Here is a 15,017-nt window from a genome sequence, read left to right as displayed (position 1 = left end):
TCATCAAAGTAAAAGTTTGGAATTTTGGTGTAAAAATGTGTCAAACTCCAAGGTCAAGGTCAACTTTGGTGGTACCCAAAAGGTCTTGTCACAAGGAATACGCCTGAGAAAAGCCATAGCCCCATCCAGTCAAAAGTTATGGGCATGATTCAGGTTTTTGCGGACCAACAAACAGACAACCTATATACTTACGGGGGCATAAAAAAGTACTATTTAGGAAATGTTAATTTGTATGAAACATTCAATATCATGAAATAAATGTTGCATGTAGTTTAGTGTAACGTTGAAAGTTTTCACCCCCCGACAACCATAATTATAAACCTCGGTTGGGAATGGTTTTCTTGGGGTCAACTACATGCAATATTTATTTAATAATAATAATATGCCTCTTACACTTCATTTAAAAGAGGACCTCTTGGGATTCAATATACAAAATATGTAAATGTAAATTGCTGAAAATCGTCCATCTTTTGGGTGCCCCCTCCAGACGAGTTTTGTCCTGGAACGTTTATTGTCAACAAAATACAATTTTTGATAAATATGTTATAAGGACTGCTTTGTTTACTGACAATTGATAAATACGTTTATAAGAGTTAGATGTATTTAACGGCAATTTGAAATTGATGATAAAACGAAGCTTTGTTTTGATTTTTTTAAATCAAAAATACCATATAGCACCAATTTTGTTTTGAGTGTTTCTTTGACTTCCTTGCATTTGCTGGCTAGGTCGCTGTATCAACCATAAAGTGTGAGATGTTGATATTGTTTCATCTACTTGTTTGTCAGTAGCCTACCTCGTTTTAGAAATTGTTCATACTAGAGCATGCTCTTGCGTATCGAATCCAAGACATAAATTATATAAATCCTCTATGCAGGTAATAAGATTATATCGCTGCATACGTAAGGAAAGTTGACAATTGAAAAGCTATACTAATCACGTTTTTCATAAAGCTGTATTGTTATATTACCATTAACGTCTTTTCTAGTAAAATATCCAAGTAAAAAATGTGTCCGACTAATTTCAAGCTCACTGGGATATATCGTGTCAACAAATGAAAGGAAATAACTATCGTTAATTGATAATACGTCGTCAATATATTAAAATGTCGAACTGAAGGTCACAACAAGTGTTTTCTCTGTCTCGTGTATTAAACTTTGAATAAATTCTACTTCATACGAATACGAAAACAAGCTAATCCAGAGAATATGTGATTGGACCCTAGGGAGTTATGGTATAAAATTTCATTGCAAAAGCTAAAACACTGAGATATCAATCGTAAATGAAAGTTTTACAAAGACAAACAGAATGTATGAATTTACGACCTTGACCTTCGACATGAAAATACATTGGATCACAAAACAAATAGGGTCTTCCTTCGGCCAAAGGGAGTTGCACGGAATCGATAGTGTTACAGACAGACAGACAACCCTAAATAATACCCCCACTTTCAGTGAAAGCGAGAGACTATAAATCTGCTCTCATAATGGGGCGCAATTCGTACCCATGGGAATTCCCAACATATTTTTGGAAGACCTGGAATCCAAATTCAACATAGATGTCGTCAATCAGAAACTCAAGCCTCTTTTTAATATCAACTCCAGCGTACTTGTGTGTACAATAAGAATGTTTTTAACAAAATGACTTTGCAAATGACCGATGGGAAGATGGGAATAAGTAAATGTACGAGTTCCATTTTTATGGAAAAAGGAGAAGGGTTAAATCTCCCCCTTCTGACTCGGTATATACTGTATTTCTTAGATAGCCAAATCATCATATTGACCTCAGAAACAGCATTAATAATTGTCGTCGCGCATGTGTGTACAGGTCGACAAAACGTATTGTCCATAAGGTTCACATTTAGGTTTGCTTGCTTTTCATGGTAATTCGGTCTAGAAATAAAAAAAAATTCTGGAGCTCCTTTTCACACTGTTAAAATCCACTCTGCAATAAGTGAATTAGCTTTACCTGTTAAAACATCTTTTATTACTGCAATTTAATAATCGATCCTTTTAAATGGTACATGGGAATTTAAAGAAGCCTCATTTGGAAAATTTTCGATCAAAAGGCGAAGAAAGGTACACATATATCAATGAATTAGTCAGCTTAATTTAAATAAAGCGAGAAAATCATATGTAAACGAAAACGAGAAAGAATTAACAGGATTTAAATTGCATGAAGTAAGTCACTGTATGGGGTGGATCATAGCCGTGTCATTTTAAGGGCTCTGAAGAGTTTTAGATAGATACCGAGGGATATTGAAGTGATAGAGAGAGATATTTAATTTTTGATCAATATCGCGCTCCCTGGAGACCACTGATTTTCGCCGCCATCTTGAGGTTGTTAAGTTTGTTTCTGATTTTTGTTTTTCTCTTTTAATCCTAATCCGATTAGAGGATGTGATTTTTAGAAGTTCTGTCAATGTGACATTTAAATACGGGGATTATTCACAGGTCTGTTTCGTCTGGGCCTTATATAACAGAGAGACAGCCATGTGTCGCTGGGGATGTGCTCTGCCAAACACAGTAAGTTTCTTAAATTTCACATCTTTTAATGTAAATACATGTAGTTCTTCATTTCTTTTTTTGGGTGGGGGGGGGGGGGGGTAAATTAAGGAAGGGGCTTTGAAATCAATTATCAGCCAATATCCTTTCGTTTTTCAGTCTCTTGTTTACGTACGATTACCTTTCATGAAATCAATACATGGATCATAACTTTGACCATCGATTTATATTTTTTAAGACTCTGTACATAGAATAAATATAACATAAGCTATCGTAAGAAGATACCCAAAATCTAACTGTAAAAAGTTAAAATACTAGCTAATATCATCACAACAATGGCCAGAAAATGACGATGAAGTTGTTCATTTGTTTTTCTAGAAATGAACTTCACCGTTAATATTTTAATTCTTTACAGACTTACATGTGTAAGTGGTGCGGCACACGTTACTGCAAGGAATGTCTGAAAGGAGACTTTACAGGGGAGATGAAAGAAGCAAACAAATGTCGCGTGTGTAACCAGGTAAGTCAATTAGAGTTATATCCCTTTGAAATTTAGAGTTCAAATCAAACGCGGGAAAAACATTATTGTTAAAATTTAATTCACAGACTCGATGCCAAGGTCAGAGAGTGGAATATGTTCCCAGACCAAAGAGTGAAGGAGATGATAAAAAACGCAGCAAGTCAGCACCGCCCACTAGAGGGCGCACGGCAAAAAGTGCTAAAAGCAGCAAACCAAAGAGTGCCAAACCTGGGAAAAAGTCAGGGAAAAAGAAAAAGAAAAAGTAGATTAAGTGTTCAATATGTACTATTGTGACCGAGATATTCAATCCAAATTTGCAATTTTTAGGTTTAACAGGGCCCAATACTCTAACAACTTTGAGTGATGTTCCATCACAGCAATAATGACTTGCTCAGGCAATTTTGGCAATAAGGGCACCAGAGTTTATGGTCATTAACTTGATTGCATATTTATATTTAGCAATATCAATTCATTTACAATATATAGTTATTCTTTGTATATATATTTTTTGTTACTAATAAACATTTAATGTTGAACTCAAGCGTTTCTTCTTTGCTGCAAATATACAACTAAGAAACTTTCCTCTAGACACAAGATAAATATTGCTGTTCAATAGCCTTCATACTATTGGTTACACTTCAATGATTAACAAGCTAATTCAGAGAATTCTTGTCCCCCGCTTAGGGAAAAAGTCGGCTCCCCCTGACTGAATTTGTAGAATTATTAAATGTATACATGTATACTGAAGGAAATAAAATACATGTATGTCAATATGCATATAAAGATTTGATTGCTTATTCTTTATTATGTGTATAGAAGATTTTTTTTATATGGAATATTTATCACACTGTAATGATGATTTTATAACCTCATAAATTTTTCATTTCACATGCTGAATACTATCATTTAGTAAAAAAAAGTATTTAAAAAAAAAAAAGAAAGAAAGATTCGACCGAGATTCGATCCCAGGACCTCTCACATTTGAAGACATAACCACTAGACCACGGAATCGCTTTACTCGGAGTGAAGTATATGCACAACTGAAGTCACATACATGTATACATTCATGTTTTCATGTTCGGTATTCTCAAAATTTTACACAATCCATGGTGTTTGATTTATTTAGCCTTTATTAAACAGTTATAATAGATGTAATAAGAACATAAAGTCCGCCAAGAACCTGTTTTATACGCAGTAACTCTCCTCATGCCCCTGCGCTAAAAATAGCGACATGTAATACTATAAATACTAATAAAACAAACGGGGCGGGGCACTTTGAGAGGGGCGAGAGACGTCCTAGGGGGTTTTGGTATAAAATTACATTGCATAAGCTCAAAATCTTCTTGAAATATCGCCCGGAAATGATAGTGTTACACACAGACAGAATGTATAAATTTACGACCTTGAACTTTGACCTTTTGACCTCAAAATCAATAGGGGTCTTCTTTAGGCCACAGGGAGTTGTTATGTAAAATTTCATTGCGATAGCTCAAATGGTTCTAGAGATATCGTGTGGAAACGAAAGTGTTTTAACAGACAGAATTTGCTTATTTATGACCTTGACCTTTGGACCTCAAAATCAATAGGGGTCTTCTTTAGTCCATAGGGAGTTGCTATGCTAATTTTCATTGCAAAAGCTCAAAGGGTTCTCGAGATATCGTGTGGAAATGAAAGCGTTACAGACAGACAGAATTTGCTTATTTATGACCTTGACCTTTGACCTTTTGACCTCAAAATCAATAGGGGTCTTCTTTAGTCCATACGGAGTTGCTATGCTAAATTTCATTGCAAAAGCTCAAAGGGTTCTCGAGATATCGTGTGGAAACGAAAGCGTTACAGACAGACAGAAAGACGGACGGACGGACGGACAAACCCAAATTAATATCCCCCACTTTTCAAGCGGGGGACAATAATAATCAGTCACTCAAAAGCAATTACTGGTTTTAAGACCCTCTGTACACTATAGCAAAATGTTTATGGATAATGAGAATATAATGTTGTATAGAAAAGGTTTAAATATTTAGCTTTTTTAAAATACAATATCTATTCCATTTTCAACACAGAGTACAAGGCAGTGTATAGAAGGTTTTCTTAAAAATAGAAATAAAACTCAAGAGTCTATAGAGATTTCCATATCTTTAATTCTGTGACCTCTGTTCACACTAATACATACACAAGGAACCTATCAATGAAACTCTCTCATTCGTACACTGGCACTCACTCCAGCTGTTCAATGGATGACGGGACTACAGCGTGATTATAAGCATGGGATTGTACTGTGGAGTATTCAGCGAGAAACAGCGGCAAGATTTTTGCTAGAGTTTGTCATTTTTGGTCAACTACTAGAATGAGACATTGTGGTTCTTTTACAAAAAGTGTTATAAACATGACAGTCCTTGCAAATCAACAATCATTCATCCAGGCCAAAAATGTTGCATAAAAAATGTTAAAGTTCACAACTACACATTAGTCTAGAATTTCAAAAAAAAGCAAAAGGTTTTGAACAATTATGGTACAAGTATATAGACTAAACTTTGTTTCCAACTATTAACCTTGCATTTTATTCCTATCTGATACAATATATTGTAAAACTGATTTAAAAATACATGATTTTAGCATTTAAATCATTCAGAACCATGCTTCATGGATGAAGAAAATGATTGGTCAGAATCTACTGAAATACTGACATCAAATGCTGAGTAATGCCAACAGAAGCACATATTGCACATATTTGCCGACAGGGCCAACGATATCAAACGATGCATTTCCTCGGACAAATCATCAGCCTATGTACATAATGACGAGAAATAAACTGCAGTCTCTCCGAATTTTACTCTGGGTACAGGCTTGGATATGTTTTACGAAATAAAAAAAAGTTAGGGAGCCCAGTGTTAGATAAATCTTATCCTATACAATAACATTTCTTTTGCCTTTTTTCTGTGATATATTACAGTAATAAACATGGTTTTGCATCACAACCTGACAAATCTTACAAGAACTTAAAAAGTTTTGAAAACTGGAGACTTTAAGCAATGACATTCTAATAAAATATAAAAAGAGGTTTTCTTAACAAAGGCACAAAGACTGAGAAACACAATATAGATTTACCAAGGTAACCTAATAGACTTTGTGCATATTTAAATACTGATATACAGAGTTTATCTAGGAAATATAGCAAGTATTGGTATATCAATAAATCTAAATCTGCAAAAAATTGTTACATGCATAAATACTGTTATCAAAAATTAACACTTAACTGTTCTTTAAAAATTCTACGCTTTCAACCTTCATTTCAACTGACCTAAGCCTGCAATCGTCATACATGTACAGGTAAAAGGTCTCACAATCGCTCAATAAATATCGACAACGTCATTGATATATTTCTATAAATAAAATATATGTATTGCAGTAAATAAGTTGATATACTGACTCATATAGATTTTCACTAAAGCCAGTGTGGAACTTCTAAAATTTTACAACTGCTAACTCGTATCACGAAAAAATTTCTTGACAACCAACACGATACTTTTAAACAATGCATTCTCCTATTGATATGCATTTAATCCTATTCAACTTTTGAGATTCATTTTAAAACAAATGTAAAATATGGCATAACAGAAAGTGTTTGCTCTTCAAAATTTATCCCGATATAAATTATCAATCTCTTTGTCTAGCTGTAATCCATAATAAGAAAGAACATTTGAGCCATTTGTGTACTAATAGACATGGATTTCACACTTCTTCACAATTTCACCTCTAGTCCACAAAGAAAAGTACGACTATGGTTGACATTGGCAGTAAACAAGCAGAGTCACCATGGTAACACTCAAATAACACTGGCGGGTAATTTTTCAAAAACGTCATTTTTTCCGGCTTGAGCACTGCTTCCCCTTCGCCTTGGTAATGTTGGGTGTTCTGGGCAGCCATTGTTCATAAGTAGTTCCACACACTCATTAGAACCCGAACTCCTTGCGTACCACAGAGCATTTCTGCCTTCGTGGTCCACCACCTTCACATTGGCGTTGTACTGTAAAATGATTTGTTATTTTGTACAGTCAGATCTAGTCTTTTTATTTGAAATTAGCAATACGGTAGATAAGTTAACACTGGGCAACAGATAAAATCAAATTTCAAAAGATCACATTTGAAAACATTTGTTATGTTACTTAAACACATACACTTACCCAAAGGAGAAGCTGAACATAAACCACATTCCCTAGGGCTGCCGCGATGTGGAGTGCCGTCCGTCCGTCGTCCTTACTGTATGGACAGTTAATATCCTCCGGCCGACTGTGGCCCAGCACTAGAATAATATTCCTAATATCTTCTCTCACTAATGCATCTATTAATTGCTGAAATACAAAAGGATTCTCATATACACCACAATGTAAAATGTTGGTAGAACATTGAAAACTTATTCAGAATACGAGAAGAAAGACATCAGATAAAGAATGCAACATTATGTGCATTATCTTTTTTAAACGAGATAGTGGTACATGTAATATGATTCCATTATAAATTAAAATAACTCTGAAATGCACCAAATTTGGGGGAATTTAAAACTAATCCCCCAGGTAAATTGAAATCCAGTGTTCAGGTACAAGAATACTTCTTCATGTACCTGTATATTATTGTGTTAAAATATATAAAGCTTTTTGTAGAACAGAAAAAGAAAATTTTCAAAATTTGTGGACTTGTAATGTATCCAACATGTTTCTAGGTTGTTCTTACCTGGTTAAGGGCTATATCTAAGTAAGGGGGAGGGGGCAAAAATTCTTTTGCTTCGTATTTGGCCCGTATCCATTTCTCCTTTTCATCTCTGCAATAAAGATGAATGAAAAAAACATAAAATGAGGTGCAAACTACCCTCCCTCACCTTTTTTTTTTTTTTTTTAATAAATCTACACATATTCAGAATTCAACAATATTATCTAAATTACTACTGTACATATATTCATTGTAAATCTTCAAGTGGTAGATGTTATACTTATTATGTGAATTTTCAAAAATTCAGTACTAAATTTTAGATATTTATACTCAGCAATAATAATACAGTGTATTAAGATATTTGATAATGAACATTTGCATGTTAAACTTTACATAATATATATAACTTTATCAGCCCTTCTTATAGGTACCTAACTATTGAAATTTGTTCTTTTTTTTTACCTAGGAGAAGTGGGGCCTGGTTTTGATCTGTTCTTTAAGGTATGTTCCCATACACTATTAGCTATGCCATTTCCTATAGACATCATTACTCTAACTAGGTCAGGCCTGCAAAACAAAAAGAAAATCTTACATCCTGTCATTATTACCTGAAATATTAATAAAGACATATCCTTTGTTTCTTTAGTTTAATAGTCTTTACTTATACACTCTACTCCAGAGTGTTATAATCCAAGGGTCCAAAATTGAAGTGTGTGTAAAGATTTATTCAGAAAAGAATTTAAACAATAGGAAAACTGAAATAAGTATGTGTTGTTACTTACGGCCATTCGTCTAAGTCTAGTGATCTGACTCGTGACAGGTGAGTTATACTTACGGCCATTCATCTAAGTCTAGTGATCTGACTCTGTGCATTGTAACTTATGCCCATTCGTCTAACTCTAGTGATCTGACTTGTGACAGGTGAGTTATACTTAACGGCCATTCGTCTAAGTCTAGTGATCTGACTCGTGACAGGTGAGTTACACTTACGGCCATTCGTCTAAGTCTAGTGATCTGACTCGTGACAGGTGAGTTATACTTACGGCCATTCGTCTAAGTCTAGTGATCTGACTCGTGACAGGTGAGTTATACTTACTGCCATTCGTCTAAGTCTAGTGACCTGACTTGTGACAGGTGAGTTATACTTACGGCCATTCGTCTAAGTCTAGTGATCTGACTCGTGACAGGTGAGTTATACTTACGGCCATTCGTCTAAGTCTAGTGATCTGACTCGTGACAGGTGAGTTATACTTACGGCCATTCGTCTAAGTCTAGTGATCTGACTCGTGACAGGTGAGTCCCTAGATTTCTGTGGATCCCTGAGCACTCTATACACACTATTGTTCCTAGGTTAATACTGGCCCAGTCAGGATCTGAGTCAGAAGAACAAATATATTGTAAGAATAAAACAATTCCACAAAAATTCATATTATAATTCAACATTGCTTGAAACATGAAAAGTTGGGGGTTTAAAATCTAGTTTGTGATAAAATCTTGCTTCCTAAAAGCTTAACATACTCTATATAATACCTGATGAACTCAATGAAATTAGGTTTCTTAGCATTGATAGAAAGCCTCGAGTATATATATTTTTGACCTACTTGGAGCTCCACAGTCAGCACATGAGTTGTTTCCCCTGACTGTGCGTATTGCTTGCATCCCTGCTGGATCGGATGGTGTGCTGCGTTTGTTAGACTTGCTGATTTCATTTCCCTGGAGGCAATTTAGAATCTGTTGTTCTATTGCATTGATCCATTCATCCCTCTCCTATTTAGAAAACATAATCAAAAGTGATTAATTTTTAAGTACAATTTTCGGATGAAAACGCATGCACTTTTCATTTACTTTAGTTCTATTTTTTCAATGTACAATTTACCTGGGAATCCCCAGCTTCAAAATGCCACTGTTTATTTTCAAGGGAGACAATCATGAATTCATAACCATCTGAATCTGGAATGAAAGACAAAAATTTTATATCTGAATATTTCAATAGCTATGTTTTTAATGCACCTGCCACAAGTCTAAGCACATTCATACCATCTCCATCCCCGACGTTTTTGAGTCCGCCACTCTTCGCCCTCCGATGGCGCTTTTTGACATTCGGAGTTTCTATCTTGGACCCTATGCTGTTCCCATTTAGTTTGGACAAAATTCCATCACCATTGGCAACACCTGTCAAAGCAAAACCTCATTATTCAGTGAAATTGAAAGTGATTTACTCAACAATCTCAGAGTAATGTGTACATGCAAAACTCATTCACAGGCTCCACACTAGAACAGTCAATAAACAATTATTTTTTTTTGCATTCATAAACATGATAAATGTTGTTTTTTAATCCCATTTTTGAGATCATCTCTTATTATCCTTCACCCCTTTTCTTTGCATTTACATGAGACATGTGTCCATATATACATGTATATATGTACTTGTATTACATGTGCATATGCTATTGCAAGTATATGAAACTCTGAACTATAATTGTTCAAGAATGATTCTGCTAACTTGTTCAAAGCGATCCAGTTTTTCAATTTATGCATTATTGTGAAGCTAGTGCAAATAGCTGCATGTGAAAGAAAGTTTTTTTTCCCTTCTTAAATCATAATTAAGGTAAAATATTAAAAATAATGAACTTTTTCTGCTTAAATGATGAAATGTAGGCCTACAGTGAGTTAAGGAATTAGATGTGTAATAGGCCACTTCCGGTTAAAATGCCGAGGTGTTTCACATCGGCAGTTTTCGGAACATCTATTTTCGTAAACAAAAATGGCGCGTCGTCAAGACGGCCAAGGACGCTATCATAAAACATACACCAAAGGAAAGGATTATAACTATTCAGAAGAAAGAATTGATATGATATTAAATAGAAAACGCCTTACTATAATTTGGTTCGACAAAATATGCAGTCAAAACGATGTTATCTTCATAAACACACTACAAGGGTTTTTCCAATTTCTAAAAATAGCATCGATTTCGAAAAAACAAACGAAGCATACAAACTTTACAATGGCATGGTAATTTTGTGATTCTTTTGATATCAGCTAACAGTTTGAGAGAATAATATATGTTATAATATAAATAGCATGGTGTGTATTGTGGAATCTGCAATTAACAATACTTGACAGATGTTACGTACATATAATGTAATATGCTGGAAATGTGCAAACCTGTGGCCAAATGATTCTCAGGATTTGGCCAAATGATTCTCAGGATTTGTCAAATATATGTTACGAGAACAAATAATTTATTAAGGACAGGATGGATTTTATGTGTGTGGGTTTTTCATTTATTTATTTTTTGCATCAGTTTAAAAAAAAGGGGGGGGGTTTCATATTTATTTATACATATTTTATTAATTTATTATATATGTGAGGCATAATATTGTTTTTTAAAACCCTTTGATCAGTGTTTCGGTCAGATATATTTAGTCTTCATTGTAAAGTAAATATTATAAACTATGAAGAACTTTGTATACACATTGGAACTGCAAAAATGTAGGTTATTTTGTAAACCCTAGTCTAGGTCAAGGTCACTGTGAGAAGAGGAAATTTTTCTGAACAAATGAATCTAAAGTGAAGTGAGTTGAGTATGACAATCATCAATATGCTCAAGCTCATTTATTCATTCATTATAACCCACCCTATACCAGTAACAAAAAATAATGGTTTACATTTTAGGGGGTACATCACTCTGATGTAGAATAGAGACAAATATTGTGGATGGAATAATTCTTTTTTGTGGTTATATTATCACAAATACATGTCACAAAAAAATTACAGTCTTCTTTTTTGGATCATCCCTACCATATTTTTATTTGGCAGAATATTATAAACGGTTTTATAATAATAATTGCTAAAATTGTCACTGAAAGAAGACAAGTTCTCTCGATTACAGTATTCGTATATCATATCTGATGAATTTGAACTAAAAAAGATGCATATCTACAATCTATAGTGCTTACTGTTACAGTTGAATACATGAAACATTAAACTGTTCTCTGGCTAACTAGAGTAGAGGTAAAAATTACATCTCTACCCTTTGTCCATTAAGTGTGCACCACTGGTGAGAGGGTACAGTTACATTAATGAGCACAGAATATGTATGGACAAAATTGCATGAAACTAAGGGAAATATTGCCGAAAGTGTTGTTCATTATAAGTATGCTTAATTTAGTCATATGCAAGGTCATGGCTATTACACCCCTAATACCTTAAGTTGTTTTGAAGGACATCAGTGGAAAAAATAATTTTAACACACCTTCAATAGCACCTGTTAATGAATTAATGAATGGGGCATCCGAATTGGAGTTGTGACGCTCGCGAATGACATCAAATCCTGTTAGACGAACGTTTTCCTTATCTTTATTCTTCCCTGTAATAGTTCAATGACAACACCACATGCAAAACAGAAATTAAAAGGTGAACACATAATACACTCAACAAACCATGCCAGAATCCATTTCCATTAAATTACTACCCTTGCCATAATGTATTGTGATCTGGCATGACCCGTTACATACAAAACACATGCCTAAATCTACAAATATGATACCAAGTGAAAAAACTGGCTGCTTGATTAGAGAACAAATTAAGTTTTACATTTAGTATTTCAAATACTACATAAAAAAAATTAAAATTACTTTTTTTTTAAAATGAACTTTCATTAACAAAACTTCTCTTTCAAATAAAACATGACCAAGCTCAACACAGCTTAGTGTTAACAATACATATTCTACACTTACAACATATATTTTCTAACACCATATATATCATGTACATATACACCCCATCGAAACACATAATTATCCTTCTAAACATAATCTAGTCAGTGCAGCAAGCTTTACATGCTACCATGGCAATGATACCATGTGACCACAGCCTCACTTTCAGTCAAGCTCCCTTTGTGTCATACTGAAAGCACTAACAGAGGACATAATAAAGGTACATGCAGGTACACTCACCACTCAAGGAGAAGCTAGTTTTACTTTCACCTTTAGCGTCTTGGTTGGGGTGTTGGGCTGGGTAGACAGGAACGGTCTTGGTTGTACGAGGCCGAAGGCCGGGAATTTTGACTGTTGTGTGGATCAGGTTTATTTCTTTTGCATGGACATCATCCATGTAATCCTGGAATGAACAAAAACAAAATACAGACTGTTCATTCTCACAATTATCTTATATAACAAATTACATAACATTTGTGTATCTAAGATGTCTAAAGATAGGCATATCACATGGAATGACAAGTTATGGAAAAAAAATTGGGATATTGTAGCTTACATGTAGACTAGGGTGGTAGGTTAGTCTTCCATCATCCAACAGAGTGACGTATTTCTTCTTCCACTCTTTATTCAGACCATGACTCTTCTTATATAGGTACCCCTACAATCATTACCAGTGTCATAAGTCACAGTTCTCTTGACATATCTAATAAACTAAGGGATGATACTACTTAATAATAACTAGTTCGTTAACAAAATACATCCATCATCACTTATGCCATAACATCTATCCTTCATGTATCTAGAAAGACAAAATCTCGGGCTGAAAAGGAATCTGATTCTTTACTTCATTAAATTAAAACCTGTCGTAACTGACCTGTTTGATTGGGATGACACGCCCACTTCCCAGTTTCTCCGCCTCCAAAGATGCCCCCTTTTTCTCGTCCTCTTTATTTTTAGGCTGAAAGACGATTTTTATAAAAAAAAATCCTCACCCTCATTTACACAAAGGATATTTTCAATATATACTAAAGACTTTATAAATCAGATTTCTGCAATATGATTTTTTTTTTATAATTATCACTTGTAAATAATGAAACTCTGGTATAACACCTATATATCCATGTGTTGAACAGAGACCTGATGTTCAGTTCTTAGGAAGAAATTAACCAGAAAACAGAATAGGAAAAAAAAATTGCAAATTCAAACTGAAGTGTGTAAACAAATAAATGGATGGAGAAAATAACTGAAAGATCAACAGCTTTAATGAAAAAAGAAATACATCCTTAAAATAATGGTATTAACAACATACATGCAAATTAAAATGCAAGCTTTGAATGAATTTAGGATTAAAATTTTAGTTTTCTTGATTAGAATTGACATACTCTATTTAGATACAAAATAATCTATATAAATGTAATTAGTTATTACAACTGATTAACTTTTAAAATTAGTCTAATGAAAAATCCTTTCAAAACATTTTGACATTCAATGTATGCTTCCTGGAATATCAGAGTGGTTAATTTTCTCAAACCATTACATTTTTTTTTAACTCCACCTACATGCTGTTAGTAAAGGTAGGAGTTATTTCCCTTCTAATTCTTTTTTCCCATCAACTGAATTTCTATCTTAGAATAACTCAAACTTATGACAAAACTTCATATATATTTTTGTATTTTTGGGAAATGAAATATATCTAACTGCAAAAAATGAATACCAGAACATAATTCTTGATAAACTTTGCAAAATATTTTAAAGCTTCGAACAAAAAAGAAAATTTTGAACAATGAATATCTTAATTGAGGTAATTTTAACACGGCAACCCCTTTTAGTGGTTACGAACACAGCAAAAATGAATATAACAAATTTTTTTTTGTCAGGGAAAAATCTGTTATCATAAAGTGAAAGTAGAAGAAAATCTTACATTAAACAGGTTAGACCTGCGACGGTTTTTTCGACTCTGAGTAGGGGTACTGCTTGGAGTCGGCAGATCTTTGCTATCGGATTTTTCCTGCAAGCACGCATTTGGTTAGAGTTGTCAGTAATTGCTACAGTCTACATGGGGTAACTAGCTACTAATGCAAGGCAATATAAAATGCTACAATATATCCACAAACACAAAAAACATCCAGACTTAAGGCATGGATTGTTTTCATGTGCCGTAAATACTAAAATACATTTTTTTTTTACACCTACATACTGCACCAAATACAATTATTTTATTACAATTATCAATAATTTATTTTACTGAATGTTAAATATGTATTTTATATTATGTAGTTTTACCACATATCTATATTTACATAAAAGATTAATTATGAAAGCTTTTCATTTGAATTTAATAATTTCAAAATTATTCAAATAGCATCTAACCGAACATGTCCAATATGATATCTACATCATTAGCCTAAGCTCTTTTGTTTTAAGAAAACCAGTAAACAGCCCAAATGGTGCACCATGTATTACAAAAGATATAAAATAATTTCCAAGTTTCTACAAAGTGCACTAAATGATAGGTACATATATAAATGAATCCATGCCAACAGAAATAGGTTGAATAGATACTTGATAAT

The 15,017-nt window shown here is 33.8% G+C and overlaps 3 protein-coding genes across 29 annotated transcripts in view; 2 read left to right on the top strand and 1 right to left on the bottom strand.

Annotated features, from left to right (window-relative positions):
• LOC134231028 (adenosine deaminase-like) overlaps positions 1-15,017 on the top strand; it is a 116,945-nt gene that overhangs the window by 9,603 nt on the left and 92,325 nt on the right. The gene's annotated exons all lie outside the window — the stretch shown is intronic.
• LOC134231011 (uncharacterized) lies at positions 1,909-3,558 on the top strand. Its single transcript, XM_062712878.1, has 4 exons — positions 1,909-2,337; positions 2,452-2,523; positions 2,918-3,022; positions 3,109-3,558. The coding sequence occupies exons 2-4, from the start codon at positions 2,491-2,493 to the stop codon at positions 3,286-3,288; spliced, it is 318 nt and encodes a 105-aa protein (XP_062568862.1). The 5' UTR covers positions 1,909-2,337; positions 2,452-2,490; the 3' UTR covers positions 3,289-3,558.
• Positions 5,146-15,017, bottom strand: part of LOC134231022 (arf-GAP with GTPase, ANK repeat and PH domain-containing protein 1-like) — a 39,574-nt gene continuing 29,702 nt past the window's right edge. For 16 of the 27 annotated variants that reach the window (XM_062712891.1, XM_062712894.1, XM_062712901.1 and 13 more), the window contains 13 exons: positions 14,369-14,455; positions 13,322-13,405; positions 13,004-13,105; positions 12,688-12,850; positions 11,985-12,098; positions 9,767-9,901; positions 9,606-9,679; positions 9,331-9,496; positions 8,985-9,102; positions 8,192-8,296; positions 7,754-7,841; positions 7,207-7,374; positions 5,146-7,049 (listed from right to left, as the gene is read on the bottom strand). In XM_062712891.1, the coding sequence (XP_062568875.1) occupies positions 6,849-7,049; positions 7,207-7,374; positions 7,754-7,841; positions 8,192-8,296; positions 8,985-9,102; positions 9,331-9,496; positions 9,606-9,679; positions 9,767-9,901; positions 11,985-12,098; positions 12,688-12,850; positions 13,004-13,105; positions 13,322-13,405; positions 14,369-14,455 (1,605 nt within the window). In that variant the 3' untranslated portion in view covers positions 5,146-6,848. The remainder of the gene's footprint in view (positions 7,050-7,206; positions 7,375-7,753; positions 7,842-8,191; positions 8,297-8,984; positions 9,103-9,330; positions 9,497-9,605; positions 9,680-9,766; positions 9,902-11,984; positions 12,099-12,687; positions 12,851-13,003; positions 13,106-13,321; positions 13,406-14,368; positions 14,456-15,017) is intronic. The other 11 variants (XM_062712897.1, XM_062712906.1, XM_062712905.1 and 8 more) reach the window with 4 other exon arrangements.

This window comes from Saccostrea cucullata, unplaced genomic scaffold (genome assembly GCF_032062105.1).
Source record: "Saccostrea cucullata isolate Sc308-1 unplaced genomic scaffold, CSIRO_AGI_Scuc_v1 ctg431, whole genome shotgun sequence".
Classification (NCBI taxonomy): domain Eukaryota; kingdom Metazoa; phylum Mollusca; class Bivalvia; order Ostreida; family Ostreidae; genus Saccostrea; species Saccostrea cuccullata.
This window is presented reverse-complemented; position numbering and strand designations above follow the sequence as displayed.